Below are 20110 nucleotides of genomic sequence, written 5' to 3'. Positions count from 1 at the left end.
GTAGCGGTGGACATCTTTGAGGGGTAAAAACCAGGTTGACTTAACATTGCCCAATGCCACGCCCAATGCCACGGGGGGGCCGTGGTGATGACACATTGGCACGCTCTATAGCACCACAACTATCCCAAAGAACCACTGAAGAACCGCTGAGGTGCCACAACCACCCAAAGAACCACTTTAGAACCACTGTGGTGCTGTATAGTAGCCTGGTAAACCCCCCCTCCCTCCGGAAATCTAATTTGCATTTGATTTCAGGAAGGAGGTCTGGGATCGCTCAGGGAGTAAAGCTGCCCGGTCCGCTGCGTGTTAGAACCAATCAGCGGCTGCTAGGGGCGGGATCATCCAATCACCTGCCAAATAGCTTGAAAAAATGAAAACGCCCGTCTGTCATCGATTCTGCTTCAGGAGTCTCAGATGAAAGTAGGCTGTGAAACAAAATGTGTGTCGCAAGCTTCTTCCATTTGACAGTCAGGTTAGCTATATACTGTCCCAAAAATAACATTCCAGGTTACATTAGACAATCCCCAACCATAGCCAAGTTAAAAAACATATTTATTTAACATTGCTTACCCAATGATGGCTATAAGAACAGCTAGGTCTTGCCTGGGCTTTAAATGAGCTGTGCTGTCACTTTTTATTATTTTTTTTGTATCCAAGGTGGGAGTATTTGTTCTTTATTGTTATAATCTATATGCTTCTTTATCTTATTTTAATTGTATCTATTATAATCTCCATTTATTTTTAAAGTGCATTGTTGCACTCTGTATTTTCATTCTGTAAAGCACTTTGAATTACCCTGGTTTATGAAAAGTGCTGTATAAATAAAGTTGCCTTGCCTTGCCTATAGTGTTGGCTCAACGAAAAATTTGTCATTTTGAGCCAACAAAGTATAAACTAGGCATAATACTGCACACAAGACCAGTGGAATCATTAGAAAATAGTATTTATTTGATGCAAACTCAGTCAGGGTGAACGGACACACAGCAGTAAGAGTGTTCTTGTCGTGTTGGCCTACTTGTCATGCTGCCTGGGAGACCCACGTTGGCTGAGAATGACAACAAAGTGCCCAGGCAATCACACACGTGTGTGCTTTTCTCTCTTGCTCACACACACACACACACACACACACACACACACACACACACACACACACACACACACACACACACACACACACACACACACACACACTTTGGTTCAGTCAGTCAGTCCACAGATCAAAGCATTTCATACTTAACCCAATAACATTGGGAACGCATCTGTGTCATCTTAGATTAGTTTGGCTATTCAAAAATAGCAGATCTACAAGCTCAAGCCATGAGCTTGTAGATCTGCTATTTTTGAAAAATCTTGAAAATGTGTGCAAATCTTTAAATATATATATATTTGTTTTTAAAACATTTACTCGAATATTTGCTTCAGGGGGGTCCCTGGAACAATATATTTTTGTTCCACAAAGATTTGCAGAGTTTCACGATTAATGTGCAATGTGCAAATCTTGGAATATATATTTTTTTCAAGCGAAAATTTGTAAAATATTTAGTTCCAGGGACCCCAGAAGCAAAGATTTGAGTTACAAATGTCTGCAAAAAAAAAAAAGAAAAAAGATTTGCACAAAGTTTCATGATTTAAAAAAAATAGCAGATATACAAGCTCATAGTGCGGCACTCGGTGCCGCACTATGAGCTTGTATATCTGCTATTTTTGAATAGCCAAAGATATTCAACCGGATTTAATGGGTGAAGCCGATATTTAATTTTATAATAATTATGTTTGAAGTGAGAAGCTGAAAAAGCCTTTTGTGATGAAGGCGTGTTTTCTGGGGAAGCTTTTCAAAAGGGTGGGAATTTTTTTTCAAATAGAAACACTACATTCACACCGTTTATGTTGGGATATGGGCCAAAATGTCAATATGGTGCATCCCTAGTTTTGGAATAAAGAATTCAGTGTTTATATGCCTTTTTCCAGAAAGGACAACATTTTTACTTTTAACGTTTCTTATACAGATATTCAACATAATATCATTTATCGACCATAACAGCAATGTTGACATCGTTATCGGCCAGAAACGTCACATCGGTGTCACACTGATGTGACACTGTTCAGAAATAAATACCCAGCATACATACTGTACACATTTGTATTTTCATAGTTTTCATAGACCAAAAATAGCCGACCTACACGCTTGTAGATCTGCTATTTTTGGCTCAAGTTCTCTTCAGAATATGAATAATAGGGTTCAAGTGGTTAATGTAAAAAAAATTAAAAAAAATCCAATCACACAAAGATTTGGCAGGCCCCCTGTAGTAACTCTGAGGACCCCATCTAGGGGTCCCGGACCCCCTGTTGAAGACCCCTGATGTAAATGTATGCATGTGTCAGTCATGGACTCTTCAGCAGTATGCAACTATTATCTGAGACTCTGCAGTAAAACAAACACACACACACACACACCGAACCACTCCACAATCATACCACCGGCTTCGAATGCTATCAATGCATTGAATGAGACATTATCGTGTTTTATCAGACCATTGAATGGGCGAAGTAGGCGACATGCTGACCTACCTGTGATTTATCAGACCATTCATTGGGCGTAATCAGGAGATACTGACCTATACCGGAGGCAGAGCAGTCCCCACAACATGATTTATGATTCTGTGCCTATCGGTACATAACTCCAACGGCGCTGAGGAGGCTGAAGCGAACGTCGCAACGTTCGAGGACGGCAACTCGCTCGCTTTAGCTCGCTCGGTGGTCCCTTACGACTTACGTGCTTCCAGTTTGCTTGAGACTGCGCGCCTCCGCCATGGTCGGAAACCAAAACGTAACTTTTTAACTCTCTCAGTGCCAAGAGTATTTTCATAAAGTACTCCCCCAGTGCCAGAAATTTGCGTTTTTTTTATTTTTAAATTTTTCATTCAAATAAATAATCTGATTGGGTTTTTAAACCCATAATACAGTTCTACCAGTAGAGAGCAACAAATCGACACATTGATGACCTCGCTGGCTCACTCGCCCCCTCCCAAACAGGCTCACGTCACATCCGGTCATAACCGGATGTTGACATTTTCGACAATCGTTGATCGGGCTAAATTACGATGCGATACACGACTACGATGACTGATCGTCACCCAGACCAAAGAGAGTAGACGTGGACCTCTCCGTTCGTTTTTTATACTGTGTGAAAAACCGTGACTTTCCCTATTCTGGCCAAAAATGACAGCGGGAAAAAAATGAGAACCGGAAACGGAATCTGCGTCAAGAAACCGGAACCCAATGAGTCTGAAGGAGTCAGGAAGCTAAAGTGATCATGAAAAATAAACAGAATAGCAGTCAAAAGTAAAAACTCGGGATTTCTCGTGCTGGCACGGAGGGTACTCGGGAAAAACTCGGGATATCTCGGGGCGTGGCACTGAGAGAGTTAAGTCATCTCCGTCGGTAGGTCAGTATGTCCTGATAGCACCCAATGAATGGTCTGATAAATGGCGGGTAGGTCAGTATGTCGCCTACTTCGCCCATTCAATGGTCTGATAAAACGTGATAATGTCCCATTCAATGCCTTGATAGCATCCGAATGGGGTGATCATACACACACACACTCATTCCCCAACATTTCACACAAAAATAAGTTTATTTTTGAGGTTGTTCTATACAAATGTGTCATACACACTTTGACCTCTTTCTTTTTAACCCCTTCAGTCCCGGGAACGCATCCATGTCATTTTAGATTTACTTGGCTATTCAAAAATAGCAGATCTACAAGCTCATAGCGCGGCACCGAGTGCCGCGCTATGAGCTTGTAGATCTGCTATTTTTGAATAGCCCAAAGAAATCTTAAAATTACAGAGATGCAGCGTCCCCCGGGATTGAAGGGTTAAAAATGAAAAACGTCGGTTCAAGAACTTTGAAGAGAATCTACAGCTCATCTATCTTCACAGTTCATCGTCATAATCCTTCCATAAGCTCAGTCTCCACGGTGCACATTTTGTCGTTAAAAGTCATTCCTCATCCCGGAGGAGGTATAGGACTGGGCGATAAATCCATACGATTATCGATATCGTGATTAGACCAGATATCGTGTGGTTTTTTTGGGGGGGTAATGGTAATTATTAATTAGGGACGAGACGACGTGAACATTTCATGTCACGATTATCGTGAACAAAAAATAACAGCGATTTACGATATCATCGCGATAATCAAAATATGCTTAAAACTCTTTAACACATTGACTGCCAGCATTAAAACATCGGTTTTTTTTTTACCTTATATTGACGATCCACGGAGACCCACGGGAGCCACGGTGTGTACACAGATCTCTGTGGGGTAGGGCTGGCAAATTAATATTTATTTAAAATATTCCTCGAATATGGGGGAAATATGTATATTCGAATTTGAAAATTAATATTTGAATACAAATAAAAAACTTTTTTTCCCTCCTTTTTTTCCCCCCATATTTATTTTTTTATCGCGATAAACGATCATAGCGATTATCGTCCCATCCCTAATGGTAATAACGTGATATTAACCCATTAAGACCTGGAACTGTGTCATTTTTAGATTTGAGCTAAAAAGCATTGTTTTACACTTTGGGCTATTCAAAAATAGCAGATATACAAGCTCATAGCGCGGCACCGAGTGCCGCGCTACGAGCTTGTAGATCTGCTATTTTTGAAAAATCGTGAAAAATGTGTGCAAATCTTTGAATATATGTATTTTTAAAGCGAACATTTTTAACTCAAATCTTTGCTTCTGGGGGTCCCTGAAACAAAATATTTTGATGGGGGTCCGCGGCCAAATACATATCATTTTGGGGGTCCTTGACATGAAAAAGATTGAGCACCACTGATATAGAAACATATGTTTTTCAGAAAACTGTTGGGATTTAGGAGACATGTAGAATCGGCTTCAGGTCTCAATGGGTTAAGTGTCGCCCCTCCTTTCATACGACCACGGTGTGAATCTCCACCTCGTCAGGCATCACCACGTACTCCTCCTCCTGATGCTGCTCCTGCTGCACCTCCTCCTCCTCCACTACCGCCTCCTCCGCCTCCTCCTCCGCCTCCTCGGTAACCACGGTGACCACCCCCCCCTCCATGGTCTCCAGGGTGGTGGTGGTGGTGGCGAGCAGCGTGCCGTCGCTGATGGCCGAGGCCAGCGTCAGGGCCACCTGCTCCGTCAGGCTCTCGGGCGTGGCGATGGTGATGGTGTCGCCCGTGTCCGAGATGGACGCCGACGCCCCCGAGTCCTCGTCCGCCGACATGTTGCGCACGATGATCTGGGGGGGGGGCAGGGCCACGCCCCCGCCCCCGCCGCCCCGCCGCCCGGGCCCCCCGGCCCCGCCCCGCCGGGACTGGCTGACGATCTGCTGGACCACCTTCATGATGTGGTTACCCATCTGAAAAGACACGGGGAGGGGAACGTGCTTGACAACCAGTGGTGGAAAAAGTACTCACATTTTTCTTACTTAACTGCCTACGAGCTCTAGATCTACAAGCTCATAGCGCGGCACTCGGTGCCGCGCTATGAGCTTGTATATCTGCTATTTTTGAATATAGCCAAAGTGTAAAATAATGCTTTTTAGCTCAAATCAAAAAGTGACACAGATGCGTTCCAGGTCTTAACTCTTACCCTGCCAGAGTTTTTTCAGAACAGTCTGTAGCCTCTGCCAGGGTTTTGACCGATTTTGGTACCTTTTCGCATAGCCACAAAATATTTTTCTCAAGTATGATTGATCCCCAGAAAATTTCTAATCACAGATGAGATTCAGGTGTGGTTTCACAAATGTCAACGAGGTCAATTTGACCTTGTTCTCATGTGTTGTTTGATGTTTGAAAATAGCTCAAAACCAGTGGTTTCAAACCAAAAAACATTGTGAATTGTTTGTCCGTTTCAATTTTAACATTGAAGTGGATGGAGCAGCAAATCTTTGGAAATTGTTATCTCCTTATTCGTTTGGAATATCGAAAAGGTGTCAATACTAAATAATTAGAGATTTTTTTTGTTTTTTTGTTTTTTTCAAGACGTTTTTAAACGTCTTTGGCAGGCAACAGCTAATTTCTCAAAGACGTTTATAAACGTCTTTGGCAGTTATAGAGTTAATGGGTTAAAATCCTGTATCTCGCCTCCTGTGTTTTACCATGTATTTTTGGTAGGGGTGTCACGATACTCGATACGTATCGAAATCGAACCGAAAATGACGTACGATACAATGCATCGAAATCAAAAGCCGTATCGCGCAATACTCCCGCGCATGCGCACATCCGATTGCACGTCCGGGTGAAGTTCATTCTGGAGCCGCTGTTGTGTTTTCCCGTGCATCGCGCATGGGTGCTTACGACGGGGGAGGGAAAAAAAGACGACAGGACAAACCCACACACAGTGCACACTGCACACCGCAGAGGAGTTTGGAGGAGAGTCAGAGAGAGAGACGGCTGTAGCGTTGCGTCTGTACTACTACTTTACATTTCACCATGGCCACTGCTGAAGCCAGCGATGGTAATGATGATACACAAATGGAAGAATTGGAAAACCCTCCCGCTTCCTTTAAGTCAAAAGTCTGGCAATGTTTTGGCTTCCCAGTGAATTATGAGGGCACCCGACGCGTTGTTGACAAAACGGCTACCGTTTGTCGATTATGCTCCACATTGATAGTTGCTCCGTCTTCTCCATTTCCCCCTCTACACCTATACCTCTCGGCCAAAAATAGCAGATCTACAAGCTCACAACGCCTCACAGCGCGAGGCGTTGTGAGCTTGTAGATCTGCTATTTTTGGCTAAAGTTCACATCAGAAAAGGGATGGGGTTAAGGTTAAAAAAAAAAACCCTGTTGAAGACCCCTGGCTTAGCTTATTATTCACATTTCTTGTTTGTTAAAGCTCTTACCTGTTCAAACAATGTGAACATACTTTAAGATGTTTAAGAACATGTAGCCAAATAACAGTTGTCTTTGGATCCTTTTTTGTTCAACTTTGTATTTAGATTTTATTTAGTTATAGAGCTTCACAAGAATGTTGTTGTTAACTCATCTTAAAGAATAATCTGAAAATGACAGTTGTTGTAAGGGCATAAAACCCTTTTTGTTATTCTCATTCTCATTTGATATTATTCAAATAAAAGGGACTTATTGAGAAACATGTGTTTTTCTTTACAAATCAAGACAATAGCATAAATTAATAATCATATAGCCCTCAAAGCTGAAAAAAGGGACGTTTAAAAGTATATATCGTATCGAAAATCGAATCGAATCGTGACCTTAAAATCGAAAGTCGAATCGAATCGTGGATTAGGCGTATCGTGACACCCCTAATTTTTGGCCAAACATGCTATTTTCAAGTAACCTGACTCCGCCAGATGGAGGAAGCTTGCGTCACATTTGTTTCACAGGCTACTTAATGTGAAGTCGATACCGCCCCCATCTGGCGAAGTCAGTTTAATTTTCAACTGCGTATGCGTAAAACAAGAGAACTGGAGCTCACCATGACATTTTTTTTTCACAGAAGCACAGTGAAACCCTCCGTGATTAGCAACCATCAGGGGATCATACTGGAGATAAATATTCTGTGGTTCTTGAAAAAAATCGTCAGAATGCTTTAAAATGCTGGCAGAAGCTTACCTGCCAATAGTATGTGTTAAAGTAATCCTAGGTAACGTTTTCAACAAAACTAAAGTTAAATTGTATATCTTTTGTGAGTGGCAAAAGTTTCACAACACCCACTCCATGAATTTCACCCCCGGAAGCCTTTTATTTATATATTTTCTATTGAACGCTGTCGGGGGGGACTTTCCCGGGAAAATGACGTCATCTGGCCGGAAAACGGAGGCGGAAATGCACTGGTTTCCTCTTTGGCCAGGAACTACCGCAACGGTTTCCTGTTTGGCCAGGAACTACCGCGCTAATAACAAAAAGGAACCTCACGCTGATTTTAAGAGAATGTAGGATTGGAAGATCGAAAAAGAACAGAAAAAGAAAGCACAGCTCATGGTAACTAATGCTCCACTGGCTAAGAGAAACGATCCGCAGATAGTATAAAACAATTAAAAGAACGCTTTTTGAAACGCTTCCGGCTTCCGGTGAAAACAAATGGAATTCTGGGTAACCGAGGACTACGGAAATTGTATGCAGTGACGGTAGTGACCAGCAGAGGTTGCTAAAAATCGTTATTTGTGAATCTGCATTGTACAACTTTAAGTAAAAGTGTCAATACTGCAATGTAGAAATACTCTGTTACAAGTAAAAGAGTTGGATTTGAAATGACGGAGATCTCCGTCATTGGCAGGGTGTGTGTTAACAGCCATCACCATCTGATCAGCTGGGTGTAGATGAGACTGAACATGGTTTTAAATGATTCAAAGTGGAGTACAAAGTGAAGAGTAAAAACTTCCAGCGCTGCACACCGCCGTCACCATCGCTCATGGAATGACTCCCTGACTCGACCGGAACCAACCGACTGTTGCATAACATTTGCATACCGATCAGACACATCGTCTCATGGGGATTTGCAACACAACGCAGCGCTAATGGACTTAAGACTAAAAACCTCTCGACCTCAACGGTCTTACAGTAGATTTATGTGCTTATTTCATGCCTGGGCGTGTGCACGTGTGCATGTGTGTGTGTGTGTGTGTGTGTGTGTGTGTGTGTGTGTGTGTGTGTGTGTGTGTGTGTGTGTGTGTGTGTGTGTGTGTGCAGCACTGACCTGATTCTGACTGTCTTGGATGAGTGTAACCTCTCCTCCCTCCAGAGTCTCCTGTGCTGTAGTCTGGAGGAGACGGAATCAGAACAAAGACAAACATGTCGTTATAATTCGGTTTTTAAGTCTGACGTCGTTTTGTAGTCCGACGTCACGTCCGGGTCCAAAAGGCACCAGCGCCGCCGTCCACTCTTCATTGTAAACAAACATGTCGGAACCCGTAAATCTTTTTACAATAACCTCCTTTTTCAGAAATGAACCATTGAGGGTTAATAAGGGTCTTAATGCTAATATCATAGACAGTCAAAAGTGGGCTAACATATACACAAATATATTTATTTGTATTTATTTATTATTATTAACATTATAATGTGTATTTTTTTATATTTATTTATATATATTTATTTATATAGATATATATATATATGTCACAGGTAAATTGGCATTCCAGGGAAATTGGAAGTGGAGCGCTTGTTTTTAGGCTCGGGGCGGGGCTGCGATGCGAGGACGACGACGACGACATGGATATACATACATACCGGCCTCAGTGGCGCACTTAATCATTGGACTCCCCATCCACTATCACTGGGAGTCTGGGTTTGACTCCCGCTTGGGACTTTACTTTTTCAAACAACCGCCGACTACTTTTTATTCGCCGATAAAGTATAGTTCTGGACCATGACGGAGGCGCGCCGACTCAGCAGACCTTGAGGCCAAGGAGGCGCGAGTGCGAGTGCGAGTCTGCTAGTCGACTAAGCGCCGTCCGAGTTATGTACCGATAGGCACAGAATCGTAAATGATGTTGTGGGGACTGCGTTTGCCCCTCTATGGTTTGCCCCAACTGCCACTCACTGCACTAACATAGCCCGCCAGCCCGGCCTCCTCAGGCTCGCCCCCTTGTGCTTCAACTGCATGGAATAAGGCTGTTCGCGTGTGTGTGTGTGCGCGCGCGCACGCGTGCATGCGTGTGTGCATGCTCGTTTGTGCGCGTGTGCGTGCGTGTGTGGTGTGGGACTCATGTCTGGCTTGCATTGCCCTCTAGCGTTGGTTCTACTGAATTGCCTGGGGGGGGCGGTGAAAACAAGCGCTTCTTTTCCAATTTACCTGGAATGCCAATTTACCTGTAACATATATACAATAACGATTTCCTCTTCTCTTTTTCGTTGCCAGGAAAGCGGTAGAATGACACTTTAGTCGTTATTTTAGTCTCAGATTTGTTAAAACAGTGAAGGACACAGCACTGCGCATATTGGCAAAATACACACTTGGACCCGGAAGTTATTCTGGCAGGGCGCAACGTCACGGCTTAACAACCGAATAACTGATGTACAGGTGTGTAGTACCGTTACTGCTCCACCAGCTCTGACAACTAGCCAACACCCACTTTATATTTGACCCTAGATAAGTTCAAGACTTATATATACACACACAGTACATGTTGACTTTTCCCTGGTTTTACAAGGCTGCCTTTACTACAGTAACGTAATCGTCTGAACTTGCCCAATCTGGGAACCCATCGCCAAATAAAAAGGAAAAACAGCGCCCTCTGCTGTTCTTTACTCTTTCACTTGGCTCTGGGACGAGCTGAGCGGAGCACCCGTGCGCAAGGAAACCGGGGTTTTTGGTCTGCCCTCAGCGCTCCACTTCCGGTGGTGCGCTTATGTTTTCATTCCCACTAACAATATTTCTACACGGAACACTAACACCACTTCTCCCAGAGAACATGGATCGTTTTGGTTATAAGCCCACTTGTTTCTATGATTTAAGAGCAAGTCAAAATGTGAATATCTTTCCGTGGTTTTGTCTGCTCCAAGGACGCTATTGTTAAATGAGTTTCGGTTTGTTTTCAGTGGGAAGGGAGCGCACAGACAGTAAATCCCGCCCACTACATTTGATTGGGTAAAGCGCGGCCTGCTTCCTTATCCGAAGGCACGCCCACTTGTAAGCTAACGCGCACACGTTCTGAACGGGGCTCGCGACAGATTCAGTAGCGCAGCTCTGAATCTGTTTCTTGAGAGATTAGAACTTGCCTGACTGTTCTAGCTGTTCTTATATTTGTGATCACCTACTTGGTAATCTCTCAAGAGATTCTGCGAACAGCAGAACCTCAGTGGATTCTAATGTATTCCAATAATAATATAATATCAGTGGTTCTCAAACTTTTTTTTATGTCAAGGACCACCCGAAATGATATGTATTTGGCCGCGGACCTCCAACTAAAAATATTTTGTCCCAGGGACCCCCAGAAGCAAATATTTTTCATTTCATATTTTTGAAAAGCCAAAGACATCTAAAGTGACACACATGCGTTCCTGTATTGAATGGGGTTATTAACCCATTAACACATTGACCGCCAGGCCCGTAGTTCTACGGGCCGTTAAATCCAACGGTTAAGCACCGATCCCGTAGCCTACGGGCTGTGGTGCTTTTTCCTTTTTTTCGATTTTTTTTTTTTTTTTCAATTTTCTAGGGGGACCATTTTCAGTGTAACACCACCCGAAGTCGACCGGAAGTGCGATCCCGTTTTTTGTTTCCCGTCTGCCTCCATTCTAAGTCGTACACAAAAAGCCCTGTAAACCTATGTAGTTTTTCATCCTCGCATTTCCCATGTTAACATAAACGGTCAGAACTCAAACATGGCGGCTCCGTTTGACACGCGGTCTCGACGAGTAGACACAAGGACATGTGCGCGTTGTTTACAAACAGTGGATCGGGCAATCTAAAGGATTTTAACGGGGCCTATGTTGACCTGAAAAAAACAAAAAACAACAATAAAACCTTGGCACTGGTGAGTACATTATGAGATTAGCCCTTGGCGGTGGATGTGTTAAGACCTGAGGCCATTCTTAAAACAAATCTAAATCCTAACAGTTTTTTGAAAAAAAATTAATTTTTTTTTTTTCAAGATTTAAAAAAAATAGCAGATCTACAAGCTCGTAGCGCGGCACTCGGTGCCGCGCTATGAGCTTGTAGATCTGCTATTTTTGAATAGCCAAAGAAATCTAAAGTGACACAGATGCGTTCCAGGTATTAATGGGTTAAAACAAAACAGATTTTTTTTTTGCATGAAACAAAGCTTCTACTCTCTCACCCCGATGATGTACTCCTGTGTGTCGGCGACCACGGAGGAGAACTCCACCAGGACAGCGTGGGGGTCCTCGGAAATGATGGTGGCCGTGGCCAGACTGTCCACCGACGTCTGCTCCTCCGTCACCTCCTCTGTCACCTCCACCACCGCTACCTCTGGCTGCTGCTCCACGCCGTCGTCCTTATGGCAGCCCCCTGACACACACACACATTTTAACCATTTACCGTAAATTTCGGACTATAAGCCGCGACTTTTTTCCCATTTTTCGACCCTGCGGCTTATATAACGGTGCGGCTTATCTATGGATTTTTACAGCTAACGGCCACTAGGGGACCTCCTAAATCTATGGATTTTACACCCGCGGCTTATAGTCCAGTGCGGCTTATATATGTTCCAAACATTCAATTTAGCTGCTGCGGCTTATAGTCAGGTGCGGCTTATAGTGCGAAAATTACGGTATTTATGTCCTCATAAAGGATAATACATACAGGGACACAAATATTAGAGGTCCAGTGGGGTTACATTCACAAAATCATGGCATTATGTTTTCATGATACAATAAGCATGTCACTCCGTACTCTATGGGTATAAGTTACAGCGTCTCCGCCATATATGGCGGCTGCCAATTACAGCAGAGACAGAACAATACTGTGCCGGCCTTTTTGCCTCCTTTTTGGGCATCCCAAGTTGTTGATACCCTCTAACAACAAGTAAGACGCGCGAACGCGGGAAGCGAACGCCAACAAAATTAAATGATAATGAAAAGAAATCATCTAAAAAAAAGTAACCAATAAATAAATATATAAAAAATACAAAAAAAATCTGCGTTAAAAGGAGCATCTTAGAAAAATACAAATTGACAAAAAAAAAACTTTTAATGTTTTTGAACAATTCAACAAAGTGTTTGAAGTGGCTGTTTCACCCACTTCCGGGGGGCGGAGCCAAAATCCTAGCCCGAAGTATTTGTTCGTAGACCCCCACTTAGGCAGTGCACGCACACAGAGACGCACACACACAAGCCGAGCACGGTTTCATAGTAAGCTCCACTTGCGCGGAGGCAGCGGAAGGAGGCGCGCCTCCTTCCGCTGCGTTCGCAACCAGTCTGTGGGTATGTCCTAGGCTTCCAAATATAAAAACAAATAGTCTGCACCTATAGCCCAGCTCTGAGATGGTATGAGATGGTATTAATGACCATGGTCAAAGGCCTCCTCTAGGCTAAGGTCAAAGGTGCAGGCTATCTCCAATACAGACACTTCTCTGGACTCTTCATCAATCACAACATCTGGTGTATTAGCTGTCAAAGATGTACCGTAAATATGTCTGGGTTATCACAGAGATAAAACATTAAATGACGCAGGAATGTTTGTACATTCTCACTGTAGATGCATGATATTTTGTTATGTCCTTCCACTATTCTCTTGTGACGTGCTATGTACATCCCTTTGTGTGCATAACAGCTATTCAAGATGTGTGACAGTGTTTCAGTGATCTGTTCTGTGGTGTGGTGCAAGCAATGAGGAACACACACACACACAACCTAACCCCATTAAGACCTGAGATACGATTCTACGAATGTCTTCTAAATCCTAACAGTTTTCTGAAAAACAAATGTTGCTATATATCAATGGTGCTCAAACTGTTTGTGTCATGTCAAGGACCCCCAAAATGATATGTATTTGGACCCCGATCCTCAAAATATTTTGTTCCAGGCACCCCCCAGAAGCAAATATTTGAGTTACAAATGTTTGCTTTAAAAAAAGAAATATATATATATATATATATATAATATATATATGTATATATTATATATATATATATATATATATATATATATATATATATATATATATATATATTAGGGCTGGGACTCGATTAAAAAAATTAATCTAATTAATTAGAGGCTTTGTAATTAATTAATCGCAATTAATCGCATTTTAATCGCATATCAATATTTGACCTGAGAACAGTGAAAATCAATGTTTTCAAATGGATTTTGGCATACATCTTTAACACATTTACCGCCGGGCCCGTAGTTCTACGGGCCGTTAAATCCAACGGTTAAGCGCCAATCCCGTAGCCTACGGGCTGTGGTGCTTTTTCCTTTTTTTCGATTTTTTTTTTTTTCAATTTTCTAGGGGGACCATTTTCAGTGTAACACCACCCGATCTCGACCGGAAGTGCGATCACGTTTTTTGTTTCCCGTCTGTCTCCAGTCGTACACATAAACCCCTGTAAAAGCCCCTGTAAACATGTAGTTTTTCATCCTCGCATTTCCCATGTTAACTTAAACGGTCAGAACTCAAACATGGCGGCTCCGTTTGACACGTGGTCTTCACTGGTAGAAGCAGTGAGATCTCCGCGATGTTTACAAACAGTGCACAGCTCAATCTTAAGGATTTTAACAAGATCTGTGGCGACGTGAAAAAAACAAAAAACAACAATAAAACGTTGGCACTGGTGAGTACATTATGAGATTAACCTCTGGCGGTCAATGTGTTAAGTACATGTACTCAAGAACTGTACTTAAGTACAATTTTTCTAATACTTTTACTTCTACTCCAGTAACTCCACTATATCTCAGAGGCAAATATTGTACTTATTACTCCACTACAATTATTTGAAAACTTTAGTTTCTAGTTACTTTGTAGATTTCGATTATTATTATAAAACATACCATGTAACCATGTGAAAATAGCAGATCTACAAGCACAAGGCATTGTGAGCTTGTAGATCTGCTATTTTCCACCACTGGAGGCTGGTAGAGTGTGTTCTACTGATAGTAGTTTAATTAATTATTAATAAAAATCGCGGGCATGTGACCCCCCCCCATCTGCTATTTTTGAATAGCCAAATAAATCTTAAAATGACACAGATGCGTTCCTGGATTGAATAGGTCAAGTGGTTAAAATCGATGCTACGATTATTGAGAAAGAGTCAAAAGGAAGTTTGTTTGCCTTCTGCAGCGACGCTAGAGGAAACTAAAAATCTACTGGGCCTAAAATATGAGCACCTGATCCATCCCTTTAACACATTGGCTGCCAAAAACGCAGATCTGCGTTCTATTTTTAATAAATACGTGGGCTGCCAAGAACGCAGATCTGCGTTCTATTTAAAAAAATAAATAAAAAAAAAATAAGTTTTTTTTTTTTTTTTTTTTTCTTCGTTTTTTTTTTTTAATTTGACCCAAAGACCAAGGAGATATGATTGTTCGAAGATTTAGACTCCTATCCACTTCCTTGTTAACTTAAAACTTAAAAATGCTGTATCTCAGCTCCTGAGTCCTTTTTTTTTCTCAATGAAAAATCTCTGGCAGGCTACAGCTAAAAATCTGAAATAATTCTGGCAGTCAATGTGTTAATATGAAGGGAAAAAAAAGAAAAAAAAGAAGGCGTCTATTTTTTTTTAAATCTGCAGAAATCGGACCTTTGGCACGTAAATGGCGGTTGAGGGTGCCGTGCTCGGCGAAGCCGCGTTCACACTTGGGACACTTGAAGGGCTTCTCCCCGGTGTGGTGGCGGATGTGGCGGACCAGAGAGCCCTTCTCCCTGAAGCCTCGGTTGCAGAACTGACACACGTAGGGCTTGTCCTGGCCGTGGGTCCGCTGGTGCACCTGCAAGGCATTCTGGGTAGGGAGGGAGGGGGTAGAAGAGGCACCGCACTCAGTGACAACACCGTGATATATATATATATATATATATATATATATATATATATATATATATATATATATTAGGGGTGGGACGATATATCGATATATCAATATATCGCGATACTTTCTCCCGCGATAAATAATCGATATGCTGCCGAAAAATATCGATATTAAAAAAATAAAAATGTTTTTTTTTTAATTTATTTTTATTTTTTAAAGTTTGTGATACGTTGTTTTTCCTACTCTGTATTTGTGTAATGATGATTTTGAACTGTTTGGTGCTATTTTATGTGTTTATGAATTGAATACAAGGACTATCGTGATATATCGTTGGTGAATTTTCATGCAATATATCGTGATATCGCAATATATCGATATTTTCAGATATCGTGATATATCGTTGGCAAAATTATTTGCAATATTTATCGAATATCGTGATATCGCAATATATCGAACATCGTCGAATATCGTGATATATATTGTTATCGTGGGCCTAATATCGTGATATATATCGTATCGTGAGGTACCCATATCGTCCCACCCCTAATATATATATATATATATATATATATATATATATATATATATATATATATATATATATATATATATATATAAAAAAATGTTGTAACTCAAATCTTTGCTTCTGGGGATTCTACAAATGTCTTCTAAATCCTTTCTTTAAACGTATGTTGCTATAATAATATCAGTGGTTCTCAAACCTTTTAATGTCAAGGGCCCCCAAAATGTATTATATAATATTCAAAGAGTTGCACAAATTTTCACGATTTGTCAAAAAAATGACATCTGTTATCAGTTGTTTTTGAATAGCCAAAGTATAAAATAATGGTTAAAGTGGTTACACAGACGCGTTCCCGGGTTTGAATGGGTTAAATTGAACAAAATGTTTTTTTTTAAAAGCCGGCATGGCAGCAGGAAGGTCACCTTGGTCTTGTAGGCCCTGTTGCAGTGGGCACAGTGGTAGGGTCTCTCGTCGGAGTGGGCCCTCATGTGCTCCCGCACGTGGCCGATGGTCTTGTAGAGCTTGCCGCACTCGCCGCACTTGTAGCGCCTCTCGCTGACGTGGATCTCCATGTGCTTCTTCAGGAGGTAGCCCGTTATGAACTCCTTGTGGCACAGCGTGCACTTGAAGGGCTTGTAGCCTGCGTAGAAAAAAGGCCAGAACACACCAGTGTTGATTTTGACAACAAATTTTGATTTCGTTTTAGTCATAGTCTTTTGAATAAAATTCCATTTAGTTTTAGTCATATTTTAGTCATCTGAAATGTTTTAGTTTTTGTCTAGTTTTAGTCGACTAAATATCATAAGATTTTAGTCGACTAAAACTACAGTTGATTTAGTCGACTAAAATGTATGTTGGCGGTGCCTTGATGGCGTCGCAATGGCTGATTTTACACTTGGTTGCATGCTGAAAATAGCAGATCTACAAGCTCGCGACGCGTTGTGAGCTTGTAGATCTGCTATTTTCAGAGCGCAACACCCGAGCGCAACCAAACATAAAATGATCTCTTCTCCACTAGTCATTTTAGTCTAGTTTTTATTTGTTTCACAAAATTGTCAATATATTTAGTCTTAGTTTCAGTCATCGTAGCTTCGTTTTTATTTCGTTTTTATTTATTTTTGGTCGGTGAAAAAAGGTAGTCGACGAACATTTTTCGTCATAGTTTTAGTCGACGAAATCAACACTGGAACACACTGATGGGGGGATTCAATCTTTGTGCTGCTGGATTTGCTTGGGCCGTCGCTCGTCCCCATGTACAGCCGCATGTCATTTCAATGTTTGTTTGACTGTCTGCCATTTAGACCCGAGGACGATTCTAAAAACGCCTTCTAATCTAAATCCTAAACCTATAAGGATCCAATCCTGGAACGCATGTGTCATTTTAAGATTTATTTGGGCTATTCAAAATAGCAGATATGCAACCTCATAGTGCCACGCCACATGGTGCCGCGCTATGAGCTTGTAGATCTGCTATTTTAGATTTTTTTTTTTGCAAATCTTTCAATATATGTTTTAAAGCGAACATTTTTAACTCCGATCTGTGCTTCTGGGGGGTCCCTGGAACAACGTATTTTGAGATGGGGGTCCACGGCCAAATACATATCATTGTGGGGGTCCTTGACATGGAAAAGTTGCAGCACCACTGAGTATACATATATATTTTTTAAATGTTAGGATTTAGAAGACATTTGTAGAATATATATTCAAAGATTTGCACACATTTTCATGATTTTTCAAAAATGTTATATACAGTATATTAGCCTGGTAAACCCTCCCTCCGGAAATCTCAATTCCATTTAATTTCAGGAGTGAGTCTGGCCTGATCCGCCTGTCTGCAATATTGGCTGTGCTGGAGTTGGGCGGGAGTAATACCGTTGACTGACAACCCCTTCAGCCAATGATAATTTTTCCCCTTCAGCCAATCAGCAGTTCACCAGTCTTAATGTGACGCGACGGGACTTTTGAGACAGCCATACCCAAAATGGGTTGCCTTTTTCGGGTACAATGGTGTCACTGCCCGCCCCTACCGGTTCTCTAATTATAATTTTTTAAATAGGCTTTGTCATGATTAATTGACCACATATATGAAGTTAAACAACTACATTCTATCCAAACGATATCTTATAAGTAAATTCCGTGCCTCAAAATAGAAGTTAGAGAGCTTTTTGAAGTAAAAAAATAGCGGAGAATTGGCTGCACAGGAAAAAGATGGCTGCCGTTCGTGTTTTGGGCTCACTCGAACTCGCCACCTGATTGGCCAACGTAAGCTGTCAATCACAGAACAATGAGCGACGACGCTGATAGGCGCGACCGTTTGGCATATACAGCCAATATTGCAGAGAGGCGGTTCATGCCAGACTCACTCCAGGAATCAAATAGAATTGAGATTTCCGGAGGGAGGGTTTACCAGGCTAACAGTATATAGCATGGTTCCCCAATAGGCAGTCCGCGGCCCGCGAGGGGCAACTGTCCAGGACGCACCGACCCCTGTCAAAAAACAAACAAACTCTAGTTTCTTGCTATATCACATCGAACCTCAAGGTGTGCCCAATCATTCCAGACCCATTTCCTGCGTTTAATTTGAGTTTCAATAGAGTACAGAAGTCCTGACGTCGTTCATCCCCTGGGTCGTAAAGTCATTTCTCTATGGAGAATAACATTGGGTCATCTTAGAATCGTCTCATATAAGAATTGTGGTCCAAAAATAAACTCTCTGCGATACTGTCAGGGAGGTGAGGAGGCTCTGTATCGTTTATGATAGTCAGTCACTCATATTCGATACAGTCCGTTTCTGGCTAAAATGCAACTAATTCGGCAGAAGTAACATCAGCGTTTTCTCACCGTCAGTTGATGCTTCATATCCATATGAGTCAAATCGCCGGGATCATTTGTTTATTTTTGGAACAGTTCTTATTTGACGCGATATTAACTCTCTCAGTGCCACACAACGAGATATCCCGAGTTTTTTCTGAATGCCCTCAGTGCCAAGAACGAGAAATCCTGAGTTTAAAAAAAAAATTAGAAAAAAAAATTATTATTTTTTGGGAAAAAAATGTTCAGAACCCAAGATATCATTATCCCTCCTTGTTTAACTTATAACTGAAAAAGGCTGTATCTCGCTTCCTAAGCACTTTTTTTTTACTTTGAAAAAAAAAAACTTTGCTGGCAAACATATTTTTTAATTTCATTGGCACTGAGAGAGTTAAAGACGTCTACGGGAATTCAGAATGGGGGTGGAAAACCGCGACCCAGGTAGGATGCGTAAATTACGTCAGACTTCGGTGCTCTATTGGTTCTTGTTGTGTGGTTTGCCAGAGCTCTTCATTTGTGATGGTATTAGGGACAGTAAATGGCTTTGACTCTATCCAATGTTCTACTTTTCAGACAGTGGGTGTAATAATAATAATAATAATCCAGAGATTTGACCTCACCCAGGTGGCCTTTGACGTGGAAGCGCAGGTAGTTGAGGGCCTTGAAGGAGCGGTTGCAGTGAGGACATTTATGTAGCTTTGGAGACGGAGGCGGATCTTCCTGTCCATCAGATCCTGTGTCCTCCTCCTAGAGAAGAGAAGGAAGACGCTACTGAGCCACATGGAAAACAAACTATATCCTATATATCACGGGTCTTCAACAGGGGGTCCGGGACCCCTAGGGGGTCCTCAGAGTTACTACAAGGGGCCCGCGAAAATCTTTGTGTGATATATATATATTTTTCCATTAACCACTTGAACCGTAGCATCCCTATTCTGAAGAGAACTTTAGCCAAAAAGAGCAGATCTACAAGCTCACAACGCCTCGCAGCGCAAAGTGGTATAGCTGTAGAGGGGAAAAAAAAAGACCAGACCAAGTAAACAAAAAAAGTTTATTCAGAAACTGATTTTTTTACAACATAGAGGGGGTCCCTGCTTCATCTCTCTCTCAGCTAGGGGGTCCTTCGGCTGAAAACGTTAAAGACCCCGGCAATATATAATAATCCTTAACGGAATGTCAGTGTGTCTGAAGTGCTTGGTTCTCCTCAGTAGCTGAAGTAATTATTCTGCACTTTGCACATGTCCATTCATCATTAGCATAAGCCCACCGTGAGGAAGCCTGTTTTTCACTTTACCCAAATTACAGCTGTTTATTAGCCTTTTATGGAAACACTGTCTAACTCTACA

The 20110-nt window shown here is 41.8% G+C and overlaps 1 protein-coding gene across 1 annotated transcript in view; it reads right to left on the bottom strand.

Annotated features, from left to right (window-relative positions):
- Nucleotides 1-4698: 4698 nt before the first annotated feature.
- The window catches only part of e4f1 (E4F transcription factor 1), a 32229-nt gene continuing 16817 nt past the window's right edge, over nucleotides 4699-20110 (bottom strand). The window contains exons 9-14 of the mRNA XM_080445905.1: nucleotides 19385-19511; nucleotides 16376-16593; nucleotides 15205-15403; nucleotides 11785-11975; nucleotides 8700-8762; nucleotides 4699-5398 (exon numbers count right to left, since the gene is read on the bottom strand). Of these exons, the coding sequence (XP_080302031.1) occupies nucleotides 4943-5398; nucleotides 8700-8762; nucleotides 11785-11975; nucleotides 15205-15403; nucleotides 16376-16593; nucleotides 19385-19511 (1254 nt within the window). The 3' untranslated portion in view covers nucleotides 4699-4942. The remainder of the gene's footprint in view (nucleotides 5399-8699; nucleotides 8763-11784; nucleotides 11976-15204; nucleotides 15404-16375; nucleotides 16594-19384; nucleotides 19512-20110) is intronic.

This window comes from Gymnoscopelus braueri, assembly GCF_963280865.1.
Source record: "Gymnoscopelus braueri genome assembly, chromosome: 13".
Lineage (NCBI taxonomy): Eukaryota > Metazoa > Chordata > Actinopteri > Myctophiformes > Myctophidae > Gymnoscopelus > Gymnoscopelus braueri.
This window is presented reverse-complemented; position numbering and strand designations above follow the sequence as displayed.